Genomic DNA, 18,419 nt, shown 5'->3' on the forward strand with positions numbered 1-18,419 from the left:
TTACTCTCTGTCTGTCTCTCACTTGTTGTCTCGCTAATCTCATGCCACTTGGAATTTTCAGCTGGCAGTCGAACTGAGAATCTTTGTTAGATACAATGCTGCGTTACTGTGTCATATTACTCAATACGGCTCACCCCTTTAACTGCAATCTCTTGATACCAAAACAGCCAATCATATGCAGCCAAAACCTTGTTGAGTGACAGAGCCCAGTTTAATCGAGTCTCCTGTGAAAAGAAGCTCACAGCTCTGAAACGCTTCATAGACTGCATAGTCACACTCTGTGCTCAATAAGGTGCTTATCTCACATCAAACTCTATTTGAGAATCACAAAAAAATATTCCTTAGAAAAAACTTTTTTTTCCTGATAATATAATTAATTAGGCTTGTCACTATAATTGTCTATGTTCTCTTTAACTATTTACATTTATCTCATAACAGACATATACTAATACACAGAGCTCTTAAAGAAATTCTGGGCCAAGAAAAAGCCTAATATATACACTGTATATGCACAATAGAACTAATGGATTTTAGTTAAATAACACTATCGTAGTTTTGTTTCAGTGCAAGTGCTGTTTAGATATGTAGAGAATTAAACATGAATGTTATAGCCCTACTGTTACAGGAAAATAATCACTGATGAGGTGTTTTATTCTTCATACAGATTAATACTTTACAAAAATTGTAATTTGTTAGTTAGTTAGTCCCTGGTATTACTTAATCATACTGTAGCATTTTCCATTACCAACTGAACACTGTTAATAAGAACATAAAATATGTCATGTTATTAGGAAAGCAGAAAGATCAGAGTTCTTTGTTCTAAAGACTCTTTCATGACTCTACTGACTATTGTGAAGTAGTGACATTCGAGACTCCTTCCATAAATGCAATATACATTTTTTTTTAGCAAACTGAAAAAAGCTTTTGTGTTTGTTTATTATTAGGTGTCGATTATATGGTGCATTTGTCATACAGGTTCCTCTGACTAAGCTGTTGCTTATCCAAACAATATAGTAGTAAATCAATAATAATTGATTGACCAATCAGATTTGCTGTAAAAAATGACAGGAAAAGTTTTCTTTAAGAAAAGTGGGGTCGGTTATCCTCTGATGAGTGCAATATTAACGCGTTCCTGTTATTAACACTTTTTTAACAGAGCTATTGTGTTTACAGTGACTACAATATTGTCTTCATTTTAACAGATTTCTAAAGAAACTTGGCTTCTCTGTATGCTAAGCAGAGGGAATCCATGTCATAGCATTCTCACAGTGCTAGACTAAAAGCTCTGTCTATACATTTAAGATCTTGTGTTGACAGCCTCATAAAATGTTTGTTGCTTCCTTATCCTATAAAAAAACATCCATTTACTCAATTCAATTTTTCTCACCGCTGACTTCAATGAACTTTTACGGTCACATAAGGTTTTGGGCACATTATATGCCTCGTATATCATATCATAAGTTTCCTCCTAAACTACAGCAAAAATACTAATCTAACCAGACAGGTCATTGTTATAATGAAGCTTTTTAACAACATATGATATATTTCTTTCTCTCTGATGCCCCAAAACTGGACAAAAGGTGTCAAGGAGGAGGTAAGATAAATGATAAATTATGTAAATTGTGACAATATTGCTGTATCTGCTGAGAAGTATAATGTGCCAGGACAATTTCCATATAATATTCATATAATATTAAATAAAGCTGAGTCTTCGATGTGTATAAGAATCTTGCCTCATTGTGTGTGATGTCTGTAAATGATATATTGCACCCAATTCAAATATATCAAGTGGTCTTTTGCAGCATGAATCTTTTCATCTTTCCCAGTCTCCTTTTCTCAGCTTTCAGAACTAATAATGAGATTATTTGTGTTAAGGACTATGATCTAATGAAAAGAAATAAATAGTGCTTTCTACTGTGCTTTGATCTTTAGGACCTGGCTGCTCTTCCTGAGAAGGATAGGACACCTTTGGCCGAGGGGGGTCTGAACCTGAGTGGGGGACAGAAAGCACGGGTCGCCCTAGCTAGGTACATGCTCAGATGAGGAAAATATCTTATATTTTAGAATATATCTGCAAAGAAAAAAACATTTATTACAGCAACATACAAGTTCTACAAAGACCCTCTTAGTATATAGATTTGATCTGATACAGTTTATTGAGAATTTTTTCAAGAATTTTTTAACTTAATAATTCAAATATTTATTTTAATATTTCTATTCTAAGAGTAATTAGAATGAGTGGGTGAACTATTTGAACCAAGGGGATCCAAAAGCTGTTTAGAAAACAAACAGATTATTCTTTAAACAAAAAGCAAAGGTCACCAACCTTTTTGTGCCACAGACCGGTTTAATGTCGGACCGGCCATTAAGGTGTGGTGGATAAATACAACAAAATAAATGATACGAACGGCATAAAACTGGTATTTTCTAAATATAATAATAAACGTGAATCCACTGTGTTGATTTTTGTTCATTTTGCTCGCTTGGGAGTTTCAATTTAGCGGTAATGTATTATGCGCATCCCCTTTAAAAAAGGTAGCGGATGAAGGTCAGACTTGTGACCGAGGGAAGCATCTTGACATGCTTCAAAAGTGAGTCATAGACAGATGTGGAGGAGAGAATCTGGTAATTTTCCAAAATAAAACATCGTTCAGAATCAGATAAATAAAACGGAAATAATGTAAGTTATGTATTCTTTCTGTGTAGCCCGGTACCAATTAACCCAAGGACCGGTGCCGAAACTTATGTTTTGTTTTAATCATTTAGGGCTGTGTACAGAGATGCTGATACCTACCTGCTTGATGCACCCTTCACACATTTGGATATTGCTACAGAGAAAGAGATATTTGACAAGTATGTATATCAAATATGAAAACTATCACATTACCACAGTATGTAGTGATTATGGTAGTTGGTTCATGAGTTAACCCTAATATGAAATAGCAATAGTATATCTTCTCAGGGGACAATACTATAGATGAAAAAAAACACTTTCTTTAACCCATCTCTCCTTAATTTACTGATATGAATCTCCTTGTAAATCCACCAATGCTCTATATAATTTAGTAATAGATTTGGACATTGGTTCAAATTTGTAAGTTAAGGAGAATATTTTAACTCTAACACCCTTGTTTGGGTCTCCTTTAGTCCCTATTTAAATTTTTTTATAGGAATGTTGTCGGATCTCAAGATATCTGAAAAAATCCTTAAAATTCTAGATTGAATAATTTTTTAAGAGAATTGAAATCTAATAATTGTCCTTTATCTATGATTGAACAGTAGGCAGTGACCCCTTTTCTTAGCTCATATTCTAAAGCGTTTTCTAAAGTATTTGGTTCAAAATCAGCATCATATTCACCCTTTATTTCAATACATTCACCGAGTTCTTTAGGTTATAGTCCTTAATAATCTTGAACCAATTTTTTTATCCTTTTATTAAATTTTCACCTGCAATGACCGCTTGAATAGAATCTCGTTAAAACAACCAATCTCTTTCCATCTTGCTTGATATTCTGGATTGCACCAACCGACTGTTAATCTCAACTGTGCTGCCCAGAATTATTTTTGCAAACATGAATTGGCCACCCCTCCTTTTTCTTTACTCAACTGCAGGGTTTTTATATTTTACTCTTGGTTTCTTGCCATGCCATATGAATCTGGAAATCAGTTTATCCAACGCCAAGAATTGCTTTTTGGACAAGGTAACAGGTAAAGACTGGAATAGATAAATACAGTAATCTTGGAAGTATGTTTTGCTTCACTGAATGTAGCCTAGAGCCCATGTTGAAAAACGGTAAATGGTTTCATGTTTCGATGCGTAATTGAGCATTTCTAAAAGTTTTTTTATAACCTTGGGGATATTTATTCCTGAGTATTTCATATATTTATAATCCTATTTTAAGCAATAATCCTTTTTTAATTTTGTATTTATTTTTTATTTTTTTCTTGGGTGGGAGGGGGGTGTTGTTCGGGTAATTCAATTAAAGGTCAATACTTTTTAAAATATTAAATTTAAATCCTGAAAAAGATCCAAAAGTTTGTAATGTTTCCCAAAGTTCAACCAAAGACTCGTTGGCTCCTTTAGAGAAATTAATGTCATCAGCAAACGCGAATATATGTTTTAAATTACTTTAATAAAATTTTTCATCGAAATTGAATTTTGAGAGTACTCGTAAGAAAAAAAAACTACTTACTGAGTCAAAAGTCTTCTCGGCATCAAGGCTTAGGAGGACAGCCTGTAAATTAGAATCTTGGATATGATTGACAATATGGAGAGTCCGACATATGTCATTTTGCGTTTGCCTACCCCGAATGAAACCAGATCGATCAGAATTAATTACATCCGGCATTATCAAGTCAAGCCTTTTAGCCAGGATTGAGACAAATAGCTTATAGTCCATATTCAGGACAACCAAAGGGAGTTTTAAAGGAGTGAGAAAAGAATATATTTTAACAGGATCTTCAGTCTGTGTTTGAGTATAGGGTTTTGATATAGGGTCTTGTATCTTCTTTATTTTTGCTTCGGCCTGTTGTTTGCATAACCTTTTGGCCTATAACTTCATTGCTTTGCCCCCAGACTCGTTATATTTTTGCTTTAAAAACATAATTTTTTTCCTCAATTTTTTGTGTATATATGTAATCCAACTTAATCAATTTTATTTACTGGAACACATTTTTACTAGGATCTTTTTTATTTTCCAATTCTAAATGATTTTAAGCTTTTCAAGCCTACAATTATTTATTTTAGACATTATAGCTATTAATTTTCCCCAAATACCCTCTTTACATGATGGACTAATCCATTATCATTCGGATTTTGGTTTATTCTCTAGATTTAGGAAAAGTGATATTAAAGCATAATCAGAAATATTGGTTAATCCTATGTTGCAATTTTTTATTCTAAATTTGTCTTTTCCAAACACAAAAAATAATCAATTCTTGAATAGGATGTATTTGGTTTCAAATAATATATAAAGTCTCTTTGTCCTGGATGGAAGTCTCTCCGTACATCAACCAAATATATTTCTTTTAACGTTAAAATGTATCTGTTTCCTCAGTAGGCTTACTAGTTGAGCGGAAGAATTCAAAGAATCTAATTTAGGGTCTAATAAAACATTAAAATCCCCCCGCCAATAAAAATGCCTTTGATTCAGATGCTATTAGGACTATCAAAGTCTTAAAAGAAAAAAAAACATTTACTTTCTGAGGGGGAACAGACATTAAGAATAGTGATAAAGGTGCCCTCAACTCTACCTCTTATCATTATGCATCTGCCCTCTATGTCTTTTATTTCAGTAAGATGCTCATATGCAATTTTGAGAATAAAGAGATTAAAACCGAGACTCCTCTCATATGTATAGATATAAACGAAGCAGAGATTTAATTTAAACCCCATCCAATTCAATTTATTATGCTCTGTTACGTTGAGACGGGTCTTATAAAGCAATGCGATCTCGATTTTCTCTTTTTTATGTTTAGTCAGAATCTTGCTTCTTTTTACAGGATTTAGGAAATTATATGTTATATGATGCTATATTTATAGAACTAGTCATTTTCTTTTATTCCACATATTCTAGTGTCTTTTTTAGCCTTTATCCTCAAGCTCATATAGCAGTCATTGAGTAGCATCCCCTTGTGAATTAGCAATGAAAACAAGAAAATTACAAGATGACAAAGAAAGAGCATTAGAATACCTTCATCAACAACAATTTAAAACTCATAAAGGGGACATCTCTTTATACTCACTAATCTTCTGTTTGTAAACGTCTAAATGCACAAAGTTTGTGTTTATAAGATGGGTGTATGCGAGCAGGTGCACCGGACCTCTTGCCAATCGTTCACAAGGTCAGCCACTAAACACGCTCAATTAGTGAGGAGGGTAAGTTGAGTATTGTCATGGGAAGACCCATTTTTTTATTATCAGCAGTTGCCTCTTCTGTGTTGTTGTAGAGAACCGTGACCTAAACATAGAACACCTTTAACCTGGACAGGAATCGTGTTTGGAATTTTGATGCCCTGTTCCCTCAGCATCTTTTTAGCTTCTTGATATTTCCTCCGTTTCCATAGCATCAGGGGCATAGTCATAATCAAAGAAAATCATTTTGCCTTTCTATTCAATTACCTCCCTCTTCCAGGCCGTTTTGTCATGTCCTGTCCTTGTAATAGTTAAGAATCATGGCAATTATCAAGCGTGGTTTGGCTGCGGTTGATGGATTAGGTGTGAGTGCTTTCTGGTACGCCATAAGTCCTGATGTTTGAGGCTCGACTCTCCTGGTAATTTAGCCTGGCTTCAATTTGTGCCGTTAGCCGTAGCATCCCTTCCAGCACTTCTTCTGTGTTTTGAATTAAGTTCTCTGCTTCATCTATTCAATTTTTTTTATTACATTTGTTCAGGTTTACTTTTATATCCTTAAGCTGTTTGTGGCTGTCTTGTCGAAAGTCCCTAATCTTGTTGACATTCTTCAGCATGCTAATTTGCTTTTTTCCCGTGTTCTCCGTCACCGCTCGTGCTAATTTGTTCAAGTATGTTTATGTTGGTTATAATGTCTTTTGTAGTGTTTTTTCTTGGTCTTCCCTTTTTCCTCATAGTTGCCTATCAAATAACACTTAAATGTTGTAAAATGTTTTGGATCTTGGGCACTGACTTCATGCAACTTGTCAGATCTGATAGATTAGGCGCTCATTCTCAAAAAGTCCCTTAATTATATAAGTATTGTCCCTTGAGAAGATACACTAAAATGGTTGCTGGAATGTGAGATATTTTATTTATATATTAAATAATTTGTTTATATAATTGAGATACATTGCACAGAGGTTTTTAAGCATCTGTTTAGTTTTAAATCACCTGTAAGCAGATGTCTTTCCCCCAGGTGTGTATGCAGGCTCATGGCCTCCAAGACCCGCATTGTGGTCACCAATAAGATTGAGCACTTAAAGCGGGCTGATAAAATCCTGCTACTGCACAACGGTGAGTGTTTTTTTTACGGCACGTTCTCAGAGCTGCAGTCAAGGCGCCCTGATTTCAGCTCTTTGTTGCTGGGTCTGGAGGCCTATGACAACATAACTGCCGAACGCCGATGCTCCATCCTTACTGAGACATTGCGCAGAGTATCGGTGGATGAAACTGCAGGAATACGTCCAGATCGTCCCTCTTATCGGCAAGTGGCTCCTCCCACCTACATAGACGAAAGGAAAGCTTCAGTAATCATGAATCCACTTACAACCGACCGAAAGGCTTCCTTCATCCAGGTGATAGAAGAGGAGGCCAAGCGGCCTCTGCCTGATCGCAAGTTCTCTCTGGTGCCTGAGAATGAGCTGGTGGACGAGTCTTTCATGGGCAATGATATGTATCACAACCATGGTGTGCACATGGCAGGGCAGAGAAGGCAGTCTGTGCTGGCATTTATGACCAACGCACAGGGTCTAGGTAGACGTGACCAGCTGCAGTCATCCTTCCATAGCCGTTTGTCCATTGTACCCCAGAGTGAACTGGCCTCGGAGCTTGACATCTATACCCGTAGACTGTCCAAAGACAGTGTCTACAACATCACTGGAGAAATGGATGAGGAGAATATTGAGGTAAGAGAGGCTAGACATAATGACACATTGTTCTATTGTTCTATAGGCACTGGAAACTAGCCCTTTGGTTTTTTTTACCCTATTGCATTTTACAAGTAGGTAAAAAAAGTATAGAATAGATAGTGAATCATGTGTTGTTTTCCTGCTTAAAGGACAAAATAATAGGGAAGAAAACCACTAAACAAATGAAAAAATATAGTTTCTTTAAAGTGGTAACATGAACTATTGCAAATGAATGTTATTTAAAGCTACAAACTAATAACCAGTAAACATTAAAAAGTGACTGTTGTCACCAGTTAGGTTAGTTGATGATTCAGATTTTTATGAAAGTGAAGGATTTGGCACTTAGTAGTTGCACTATGCCTATCCATGTGGGAAGCATGCTTACTTATTCAGTCCTCTGGGCAATTTGTAATAGCCAGTGGTAGGAGGTGGGAGAATATGCACAGTCAATATCCCAAGCTCAGATTGGAACTGGGGGGCACTGATGATGTAAGATAATAATAACTGCACTACCATAATACCACATATATGACTTTATACCATTGAAAACGTGTGACATGGGAAATGTTTACAATTATAACATCGAAACCATATTTTAATCAATGCTGTTTTTTAATAATTAGCTCTGTGTTTTTCACAGGCATGCTTTGCAGATGAACAAATAGAGGACACTTTTGAAACCACAAAATGGAACACGTACATCAGATATGTGTCGACCAACAAAAGCCTTACATATGTTCTGATCTTCATCCTCATCATTTATGTTATTGAGGTAATCATGCTAAACGTTTCATGATGTGGATGGGAAGAGAAATGGTGTAGGGGTGATTCTGAAGGAGGAGTACAGTAAGAGTGTAGTGGAGGTGATGAAAGTTTCTGATAGGGTGATTAACATGAAGCTGGCGTGCCGATGCTCCACAAGTGGGTTATGAGATAAAGGAGAAGGAAAAATTCTGGAGTAGGTTAGATGAAGTGGTAGAAGGTGTACCTAGGAATAAAAGATTGGTGATTGGGGCAGACTTTAATGGGCATGTTGGTGAAGGGAACAGAAGTGATGAGGAGGTGATGGGTAGGTATTGCCTTAAGGAGAGGAATGTGGAAGGACAGATGGTGGTAGATTTTGCAAAAGGATGGAAATGACAGTGGTGAATGCATATTTTAAGAAGAATGAGGAGAATAGGGTGACGTATAAGAGTGGTACACACAGGTGGAATATGTTCTATGTAGGAGATGCAACCTGAATGAGATTGGAGACTGTAAGGTGTTGGCAGGGGACAGTGTAGCTAAACAGCATTGGATGGTGGTCTATAGGATGGTTTTGGAGGTAAAGAAGAAGGGGAGAGTGAAGACTGAAAGAAGAATAAGATGGTGGAAACTGAAGGAGGAACACTGTAGTGTGAGATTTAGGGAAGAGGTCAGACAGAAGCTCGGTGGTGGTGAAGAGGTGCTGGATGATTGGGCAACTACTGCAGAAGTGATAAGGGAGACAGCTAGAAAGGTACTTGGTGTGACATCTGGAAAGAGAAAGAAATACAAAGAGATGTGGTGGTGGAATGAGAAAGTGCAGAAAAGCATAAGGAGAAAAGAGGCTGGCAAAACAGAATTGGGATCGACAGAGTGATAAGAAAAATAGGCAGGAGTACAGGGAGATGTGGCAGCAGGTAAAGAGGGATGTGGCGAAAGCATATGAGGCGCTGTATGTGAAGTTGGACACTAAAGAAGGAGAAAAGGATTTATACCGATTGGCAAGGCAGAGGGTCTGGGAAGGACATACTGCAAGTTAGAGCCATAAATGATGGAGATGGAAATGTGTTGATTAGTGAGTAGAGTGTGTTGAGAAGATGGTGGGAGTATTTTGAGCAGCTGATGAATGAGAAAAATAAGAGAGAGAGAGAAGGTTGGATGGTGTGGAGATGGTGAAGCAGAAAGTGGATAGGATTAGTAAAGAGGAAATGAGAGCAGCGATTAAGAGGATGAAGAGGATGAAGAGTGGAAAGTCGGTAGGACCAGATGACATACCGGTAGAAGTATGGAGTTTTTAACAAATTGTTTAACAGGATTTTGGAAGATGCCTGAGAAATGGAGAAGGAGTTTGCTGTTACCGGCTTTTAAGAATAAGGGAGATGTGTAGACCTGCAGTAACTACAGGGGAATAAAGTTGATTAGTCACACCATGAAGTTATGGGAAAGAGTAGTGGAAGCCAGGCTGAGAGAAGAGGTGACCATCTGTGAGCCCTTCCCTGTTTGCTGGAGAGAAGGGGAATGAAAGTCAGTAGGAGTAAGACAGATTACATGTGTGTGAATGAGAGGGAGGGCAGTGGAGTGGTGCGGTTGCAGGGAGAAGAGGTGGAGAAGGTGGAGGAGTTCAGGTACCTGGGGTCAACAGTGCAAAGTAATGGAGAGTGTGTTAGAGAAGTGAAGAAAAGAGTGCAGGCAGGGTGGAGTGGATGGAGAAGAGTGGCAGGAGTGATTTGTAATAAAAGGGGATCTGCGAGAGTGAAAGGGAAAGTTTGTAGGACTGTGGTGAGACCTGCGATGGTGTATGGTTTAGAGACAGTGGCATTGAGTAAAAGACAGGAGCTGGAACTGGAGGTAGCAGAGCTGAAGATGAGGTTTTTGTTGAGAGTGACCAGGATGTACAAGTTTAGAATTTAGTTTATTAGAGGGACAGCGCATGTAGGATGTTTTGGAGACAAGGTGGAGGAGGTGCGATTGAGATGGTTTGGACATGTGCAGAGGAGGGACATGGTGTATATTGGTAGGAGAATGCTGAGGATTTAGCCACCAGAAAGGAGAAAAAGAGGAAGACCAAGGAGGAGGTTCATGGATTTGGTGAGGGAAGACATGCAGGTGGTTGGGGTGGAAGAGGCAAATGTAGAGGACAGGGGGGTTTGAAGACGGATGATCCGCTGTGGCGACCCCTAATGGGAGAAGCCGGAAAAAGAAGAAGATTATTAAAATTTGCATGTACTTGAATCAGTGTTTATTCTATTGAACTCTGATCCTCTGAAGAACTGCATGTATTCACTCATTACTAGTTAGCTGTGAGTAAAATTCAGATGTCATACTGAATATTAAATTTTGAAGACTATATTATAGATGTTTGGATTTTGTGGATTGCTTAGAATTTAAAAAATTAGAGAATCAACGTTGCATTGTACAATTGACACTGGGCAGCTGGGATTTGTCTGTCTGCTGGTTGTTTGCCTACCTAACTAAGGCCAGCTGTGATGATGGGCACAACAAGATTATTTACAAACCTGAAACTGGTCCATTTGGCTGAAATGCTTGAAAGAGGGTAAATGGTTCAAAGCCCAAAAAAAGAGTCAAGTCTCTTTTCCTCAGTTTTTTTTTTTGCTGATGATTGCTTACATTTCTGTTTATAGGTGGCTGGATCTGTTGTTGGGATATTTCTGATAACTGAGTGAGTATTAACGAAAGCCCTCTTAATTCATTATATACACAAAAAGCAATAAGATCAACAATCGACATACTTTTTTCTATTCTATAAAAGATGAAAAGTTGTCAGTGGTTTATTTGATTTTTATTATAACCAAGTATATTTAATTATGTAGCAGTAGTCTTTGCACAATATAGTCCTAAAACATTGCATTTGCTCTATTCTTTTTTCAGTGAGATCTGGAAAGAGGAGCAACCTGGATCAAATGCCACCAAGCAAACCAATTCATCACTAACTAGTACACAGTATGCTGTCATTGTCAGACCCGCCAGCAGCTATTACATCATTTACATCTATGTAGCAACTTCAGAGAGCATCTTAGCATTGGGCTTTTTTCGGGGGCTTCCTCTGGTCCACACCATGATCACCATATCCAAAAAACTGCATCAGAAAATGTTGAGTTCTGTGCTAAGGGCACCAATGTCTGTTCTCAATACCATGAAAACAGGTGAGTGAGAGACTATTTACAGTTATATTGTAATGTGTTACAGTGTGTGTGTTATCTGTGTTTACACTATGTTTTCATTCTTAAAGGTCGTATCATGAACAAGTTCACTAAGGACATGGCTACAATAGATGACATGTTGCCTTTGCTGATGTTTGACCTTGTCCAGGTTTGTAGCCACAATAAGTTCCAAAAACTGTGTGGCAAAACATTTTTTATGATTTTTAGCACTGAGTACTATGGCTTAAACCATCTTGAATTTAGGCTGCCTGGATTAGACATTTTCTTTCCACTATACAGCTGACCCTGGTGGTGCTGGGATGTATTCTGGTGGTGTCCATTATGCGGCCATACATATTCCTTGCAGCTACGCCCTTGGCCTTGGTCTTTATTGTGATGAGGAAATACTTCCTGCGCACAGGTCAACAGCTAAAGCAAATGGAGACAGAAGGTGAGAAGAAACAGTGCTGTGTGGCTGCCAGTTTTTAAATGTACTCTGCAGGAGCAAATGCTTTACAGTTTCCGTGAGACTTTCCCTTATTTACTCAGCGTGCCTACAAAATAAGCAGTGGTGCCAGCTTTGTTTAAGTGGCAGAAAGATATTTGTTAAAAATGTGATAATCAGAAAGAATCCTAAGAATGAGAACCACATTCCAGCAGAGATTATGGGTATGGCTAGAAGGAAAGACTAGGTCTCGGTTTAATACAGATTTGACTGGACATGATTCAGGCTGGGATGTGACTCTCTTCCAGGGGAGAAACAGAAATGTTGACAAGGGCCTGGCAGAAGGTCAACAACATGGCAGAAAACAGGAGAGGAGAAGAGGATGAATGAGTCAGGCAGGAGGAGATGGGTAATCTCAAAGGAAGCAGCATGGGCAGAAGTTAGAATTTTGCCTCTTTGTTTGTCTTTGTTTGTCTGCATTGTGATATGTCCCAAAAGACGCTATAAGCCCACTGCTGACCCAGACTATCCAGATCAATTCTCACCCTGCTTCACGAACAGGAAGCAGAAATGTGTTATCCTAAAACACTGGTGGCCAGTTTTATGTCAGTCTTTCTAAGGTCACACAAGGAGCAAATAAGGATTTTCCACACTGAAAGTAGGACAATTTTGGAACAGCTCAACAGAAGATTTCTTTATTACCATGCAATCATCATTCGTGGAAATGGCATACTAAGCAGGAGGGGGTTGGTCTTGTTTGTGAAAGGGAGTTCATGTTTACATCCTGTAACAATTATTCAAAATGTGATGATAAATAGTTTGAGAATAGCTCATGCTACACACAGAGCTTTATATATATGTATACATGCAGGTGAGGCTGGCTTGATTAACTTGATAGCCAGAGGACAGTGGCAGAATAAATTTTTTCCTTCCTTTTCCTGGTTTCCATCTTGTACCAGGTGTGATAGGTTGTTTTAAAAAAATCAGAACAGTGTTACATTTCCAAATGCAATCAATCAAGCATCAGTACGCTTGATTTTACTATTGTGTCCAATTCAGTAATAGAATATATTATATATCATTCCTTTAGAAGGGATGAAGGATAGATAAACAGCATTGTTTAATGTTAAGCTTGTGTAAGGTCCTAAATAAAATGAACAATAATTACTTTAATATTTAAGAATACTTTACTCTATCCACATTCATTCTATGAGCCCAATGGCATGTTCCTTTTGCTAATCCCCCTCCTTTCTGTCCCTCTTATCCAGCTCGTAGTCCTATTTTCTCCCATCTCATCATCTCACTAAAAGGATTGTGGACAATCCGTGCCTTCGAACGGCAAACGTATTTCGAAACTCTGTTTCATAAAGTCCTCAACACACATACAGCCATCTGGTTCCTCTACCTTTCCACCCTGCGCTGGTTCCTCTTCCGTGCTGACATCATCTATTTTTTTTTCTTCACACTTGCTGCCTGGATTGCAGTAGGAACCAATCGTAAGTATTCTCTTCTATTTTTCACTCTAGAGCTACCCAGAGTGTATCAGGCGTATTGCATATGCATCCTTTATAGTGTACTCTATGTGAACTAGTGAACCATATGTATTCATGTTAGTTGAAGCTAAATACTGGAAGTTGCAGAGGTTTTAGACAGTGAGCAGATGCTTAAATGCTTGATTTGGTAGGTTTCACAGACAATTTCACTAAGAGGTAATTGTTAGCAGTGTTTGGCAAATGCCTTTGAAGTAAATGTAGAGGTCATTGTATGCACGGTTGTACTTGATGTTTACTCATGTGCTTGTGTGTTATTTCACAGAGGACAAATCGGGTGAGATTGGTATCATTATAGCCCTGGCAATGCTCATTCTAGGCACCTTTCAGTGGTGTGTCGTCACCAGCATTGCAGTGGATGGAATGGTATGTGTCCCCCTTCTCTCTCTTTCTCTCTCATACACAATGTCTTCATCTTTAAAACTTCATTCATTCTTATTCTTCCCCTATGCACAGTTGCACCATGTTTTGTCTTTTACTGTTCCTGAAAAGCAGAAGTTGTCCTGTTCTGTAATGGTGTGGAAGAGATTGTGTGTGAAGGATGTTGTCAATGCAGAGATTTAATTTTTTCTGCACAAAGTCTGTGTTATTAGTCTTATCAGAGTGCAGAACATTACGTTCTTCCAGAGCTCTTTAGAGGAAGTTGTAAAGTGTGGTGATATGCATAAAATGTCTGCTCATGCTCATGCACACTTGCAGATATTCTCCCTGCAAGCCATGGATACAATTAGATGTAACTCCTTTAACCTGCACTCAATCACAAGTACAAGATGTTCAAGCATCATTTGGAAGCCAAACAAACCAACATTCATGTTTTGGTAATTACTTGACTTGATTACATCATTGCTCTTTATTCTCACCTCCAGATGCGTTCTGTGGAGCGCGTCTTTAAGTTCATTGACCTGCCGTCCGAAGAGCCCAAACCAAGGCTGGGCCAGAGAAAACCCTCAACTTTGGTTATTGAGAACCCAGAGGTCTGCACTGAAACTTGCTGGCCCAGTCATGGGCAGATGGAAGTACGCAACTTAACAGTCAAATACACTGAGGCAGGACATGCTGTGCTCAAGAACCTCTCTTTCAGTGTGGAGGGTGGACAGAAGGTAGGTGTAGATGCAGTTGGCAATTAGATTTCACAAACCAAAATTTATTTGATATGATCTATTAAAGCTGATATATTAAACCCCATTTATTAAGCTCAATGAACTCAGCTACAACTTAACACAGATTTAAGTTTGAAAAAAGATTTAAGCACTTTTATTTCCTTTTTCCAAACCAAATTGAATGCAACTTACATACAAGCATTTATTGTTAAGGAAAGAAAGTTTTTTCCTTGGCAAAATGTCTCTTTGGTTCCCAGCAAATAACGCTGATAGAAATCTGCTGGTACAGCATGGAGCAAATTAAATTATGTAGGCCACCTTAGCTTTTTCTGAATCCTGACCAGGCCTCTATTTTGATCCTTAAAAAGAGTCTGGAAGAAAAGGACATTGGGTTATCCAAAATGCATGAGTCTCTGTTTAATGCCAGTCACCACATTTTTCTTACATTTTATTTTAGAATATTTTACATATGCATTTATGACATTTGGCAGACTATTTTCATTTCAACCATATACAGTGCAGTAAACAATGAAACGAAACAGCGTGCAAATTGATTATTTATTAAGTTTGATAAACTTTCATAATGGTAGCTTGAGATGTCCAACAATTTATATTACTTTGCATTGAATTACAGTCATGTGAAACAGAATGTACACACTTTTTAAAATGTTATGTTTGTATCTGGTCGTAAAATGGGAAAAACACCTTCTGATGAACAACACATTACATATTACACTTCTTCTTCTTTCGGCTTCTCCCATTAGGGGTCGCCACAGCGGATCATCCGTCTCCATACCCCCCTGTCCTCTACATCTGCCTCTTTCAAACCAACTACCTGCATGTCTTCCCTCAACACATCCCTAAACCTCCTACTTGGTCATCCTCTTTTCCTCCTTCCTGGTGGCTCCATCCTCAGCATTCTCCTACCGATGTACCAAATGTCCCTCCTCTGCACATGTCCAAACCATCTCAATTCGAGCCTCTGTCACCTTGTCTCCAAAACTTCCTACATGGGCTGTCCCTCTAATAAACTCGTTTCAAATCCTGTCCATCATCGTCACTCCCAACGAAAACCTCAACATCTTTAGCTCTGCTACCTCCAGCTCCACCTCCTGTCTTTTACTCAATGCCACTGTCTCTAAACCATACAACATTGCAGGTCTCACTACAGTCCTATAAACTTTTCCTTTCACTCTCACAGATACCCTTCTATCACAAATCACTCCTGCTTTCACTCTTCTCCACCCACTCCACCCTGCCTGCACTCTTTTCTTCACTTCTCTAACACACTCTCCATTACTTTGCAATGTTGACCCCAGGTACCCAAACTCCTCCACCTTCTCCACTGCTCTCCTCTCATTCACACACATGTACTCTGTCTTACTCCTACTGACTTTCATTCCCCTTCTCTCCAGCATGTACCTCCACCTCTCCAGACTCTTCTCAAACTGTTCCCTACTCTCACCACAAAACACAATATCATCCGCAAACATCTTAGTCCATGGAGACTAACCAACCTCTACCTTGAACCAAGTCTGTTGTTCCTACTGCACACTTCACTGCTGTCACACTGTCCTCATACATGTCCTGCACCACCCTTACATACTTCTCTGACACACCAGACTTCCTCATACAATACCAAAACTCCTCTCTCGCCACCCAGATCCACAAACACACAATGCAAATCCTTTTGACCTTCTCTATACTTCTCCATCAACATTCTCATAGCAAATAATGTGTCTGTGGTGCTCTTCCTCTGCATGTGTTGCTCACAGATGGTCACCTCTTCTCTCAGCCTGGCTTCCACTACTCTTTCCCATAACTTCATGGTGTGACTGATCAACTTTATTCCCCTGTAGTTACTGCAGGTCTGCACATCTCCCTTATTCTTAAAGATTGGTACCAGCAGTTCTTCTCCATTCCTCAGGCATCCTCTCACCATCCAAATTCTTGTTGAACAACCTTGTAAAAACTCTCCTAATCATCTTTATACTTCTACCAGAATATCATCTGGTCCAACCAACTTCCCACTCTTCATCCTTTTAATCCCTGCTCTCACTTCCTCCTTACTAACCCTATCCACTTCCTGCTTCTCCACACCATCCAACCTTCTCTCTCTCATGTTCCTCGTTCATCAGATGCTCAAAATATTCCCTCCACCTTTTAAACACACTCTTCTCACTAGTCAATACATTTACATCTCCATCCTTTATTGTTCTTACTTGCAGCGCATCCTTCCCAGCTCGAATCCTCTGCCTGGCCAATCAGTATAAATCCTTTACTCCTTTCTTAGTGTCTAACAGTTAAAATATCCCCTCATAAGCCTTTTCCTTGGCTTTCGTCACCTCCCTCTTTACCTGCTGCTGATCTCCTTGTACTCCTGCCTACTTTTCTCACCACTCTGCCGATCCCAATTCTGTTTCCCCTTATGCTTTCCTGCACTTCTTCATTTCACCACCACATCTCTTTGTCTTCCTTTCTCTTTCCAGATGTCACACCAAGTACCTTTCTAGCTGTCTCCCTTATCACTTCTGCAGTAGTTGCCCAATCATCCAGCACCTCCTCAACACCACGAGCCCCAATCTGACCTCTTCCCTGAATCTCACACTACAGTCTTCCTCCTTCAGTTTCCACCATGTTATTCTTCTTTCAGTCCTCTCTTACCTCCTCTTCTTCTTCACCTCCAAAACCATCCTACAGACAACCATCCAATGCTGTCTAGCTACACTGTCCCCCGCTATCACCTTACAGTCTCCGAACTCCTTCAGGTTGTATCTCCTACATAGAACAAAGTCCACCTGTGTGCACCTTCCTCCACACTTATACGTCACCCTATGCTCCTCCTTCTTCTTAAAATACGTATTCACCACTGCCATTTCTATCCTTTTAGCAAAATCTACCACCATCTGCCCTTCCACATTCCTCTCCTTAAGACAATATCTACCATCACCTCCTCGTTGAGGAGTACACAATATATATTCATATTCCTAAGTACACCTTCTACCACTTTCATCTAACCTACTCCAGAATTTTTCCTTTTCCTTCCTTTCACAACCCACTTGTGGAGCATCTGCACATATGACATTTATCATCACCCCTTCAACTTCCAGCTTAACGTTCATCACACCATCAGAAACCCTCTTTACCTCCACTACACTCTTACTAAACTCTTCCTTTAGAATCACCCCTACACCATTTCGCTTTCCATCAACACCATAATAGAACAGTTTAAACCCACCACCAATGTCCCCAATGTGCCTTACTCCCTTTCCACTTGGTCTCCTGAACACACAACATATCTACCTTTCTCCTTTCCATTATATCAGCTATCTCTCTCCCTTTACCAGTCATAGTACCAACATTTAATGTACCAACCCAAACCTCCACTCTTCTCCACTTCTTTCCCTGCCGTCTCTGTAGACGTCTTCCTCCTCTCCTTTTCCTTCTTCGGCTACCCACTTTTCACCGCTACCCTGTTGGCTAACGATACACGTGGTGGTCGTTGGTAACCCGGGCCTCGACTGATCCAGTATGAATTTTAGTTTTGTGATCCGCATATTTAATTTGGCACATGTTTTACACTGGATGCCCTTCCTAATGTAACCCTCCCCATTTTTTGGGCTTGGGACTGGCACTAAGAGTGCACTGGCTTGTGCAACCCTAATGGCTGGGTTACATGACCTATTACACTGTTTACATTTTTTTTTTTTTTTTAATTAAGCCGAAATGGAGAAATTTTTTGCTTCAATAGGAATTAAGAGGCTAAGTAGTAGCCAGGTGCTGCTGATCAAATGTCTTCAATTAAATTATCCTCAACAAGTGTGATTACCTCAAAAAA

The 18,419-nt window shown here is 38.9% G+C and overlaps 1 protein-coding gene across 1 annotated transcript in view; it reads left to right on the plus strand.

Annotated features, from left to right (window-relative positions):
• The window catches only part of cftr (CF transmembrane conductance regulator), a 33,767-nt gene that overhangs the window by 8,580 nt on the left and 6,768 nt on the right, over positions 1–18,419 (plus strand). Inside the window, exons 12-22 of the mRNA XM_046865119.1 lie at positions 1,933–2,027; positions 2,767–2,853; positions 6,870–7,578; positions 8,222–8,353; positions 10,968–11,005; positions 11,215–11,489; positions 11,576–11,655; positions 11,787–11,937; positions 13,200–13,427; positions 13,747–13,847; positions 14,348–14,581. Coding sequence (XP_046721075.1) covers positions 1,933–2,027; positions 2,767–2,853; positions 6,870–7,578; positions 8,222–8,353; positions 10,968–11,005; positions 11,215–11,489; positions 11,576–11,655; positions 11,787–11,937; positions 13,200–13,427; positions 13,747–13,847; positions 14,348–14,581 — 2,130 coding nt within the window. The remainder of the gene's footprint in view (positions 1–1,932; positions 2,028–2,766; positions 2,854–6,869; positions 7,579–8,221; positions 8,354–10,967; positions 11,006–11,214; positions 11,490–11,575; positions 11,656–11,786; positions 11,938–13,199; positions 13,428–13,746; positions 13,848–14,347; positions 14,582–18,419) is intronic.

The sequence above is a fragment of the Silurus meridionalis genome, chromosome 13, assembly GCF_014805685.1.
Source record: "Silurus meridionalis isolate SWU-2019-XX chromosome 13, ASM1480568v1, whole genome shotgun sequence".
NCBI lineage: Eukaryota > Metazoa > Chordata > Actinopteri > Siluriformes > Siluridae > Silurus > Silurus meridionalis.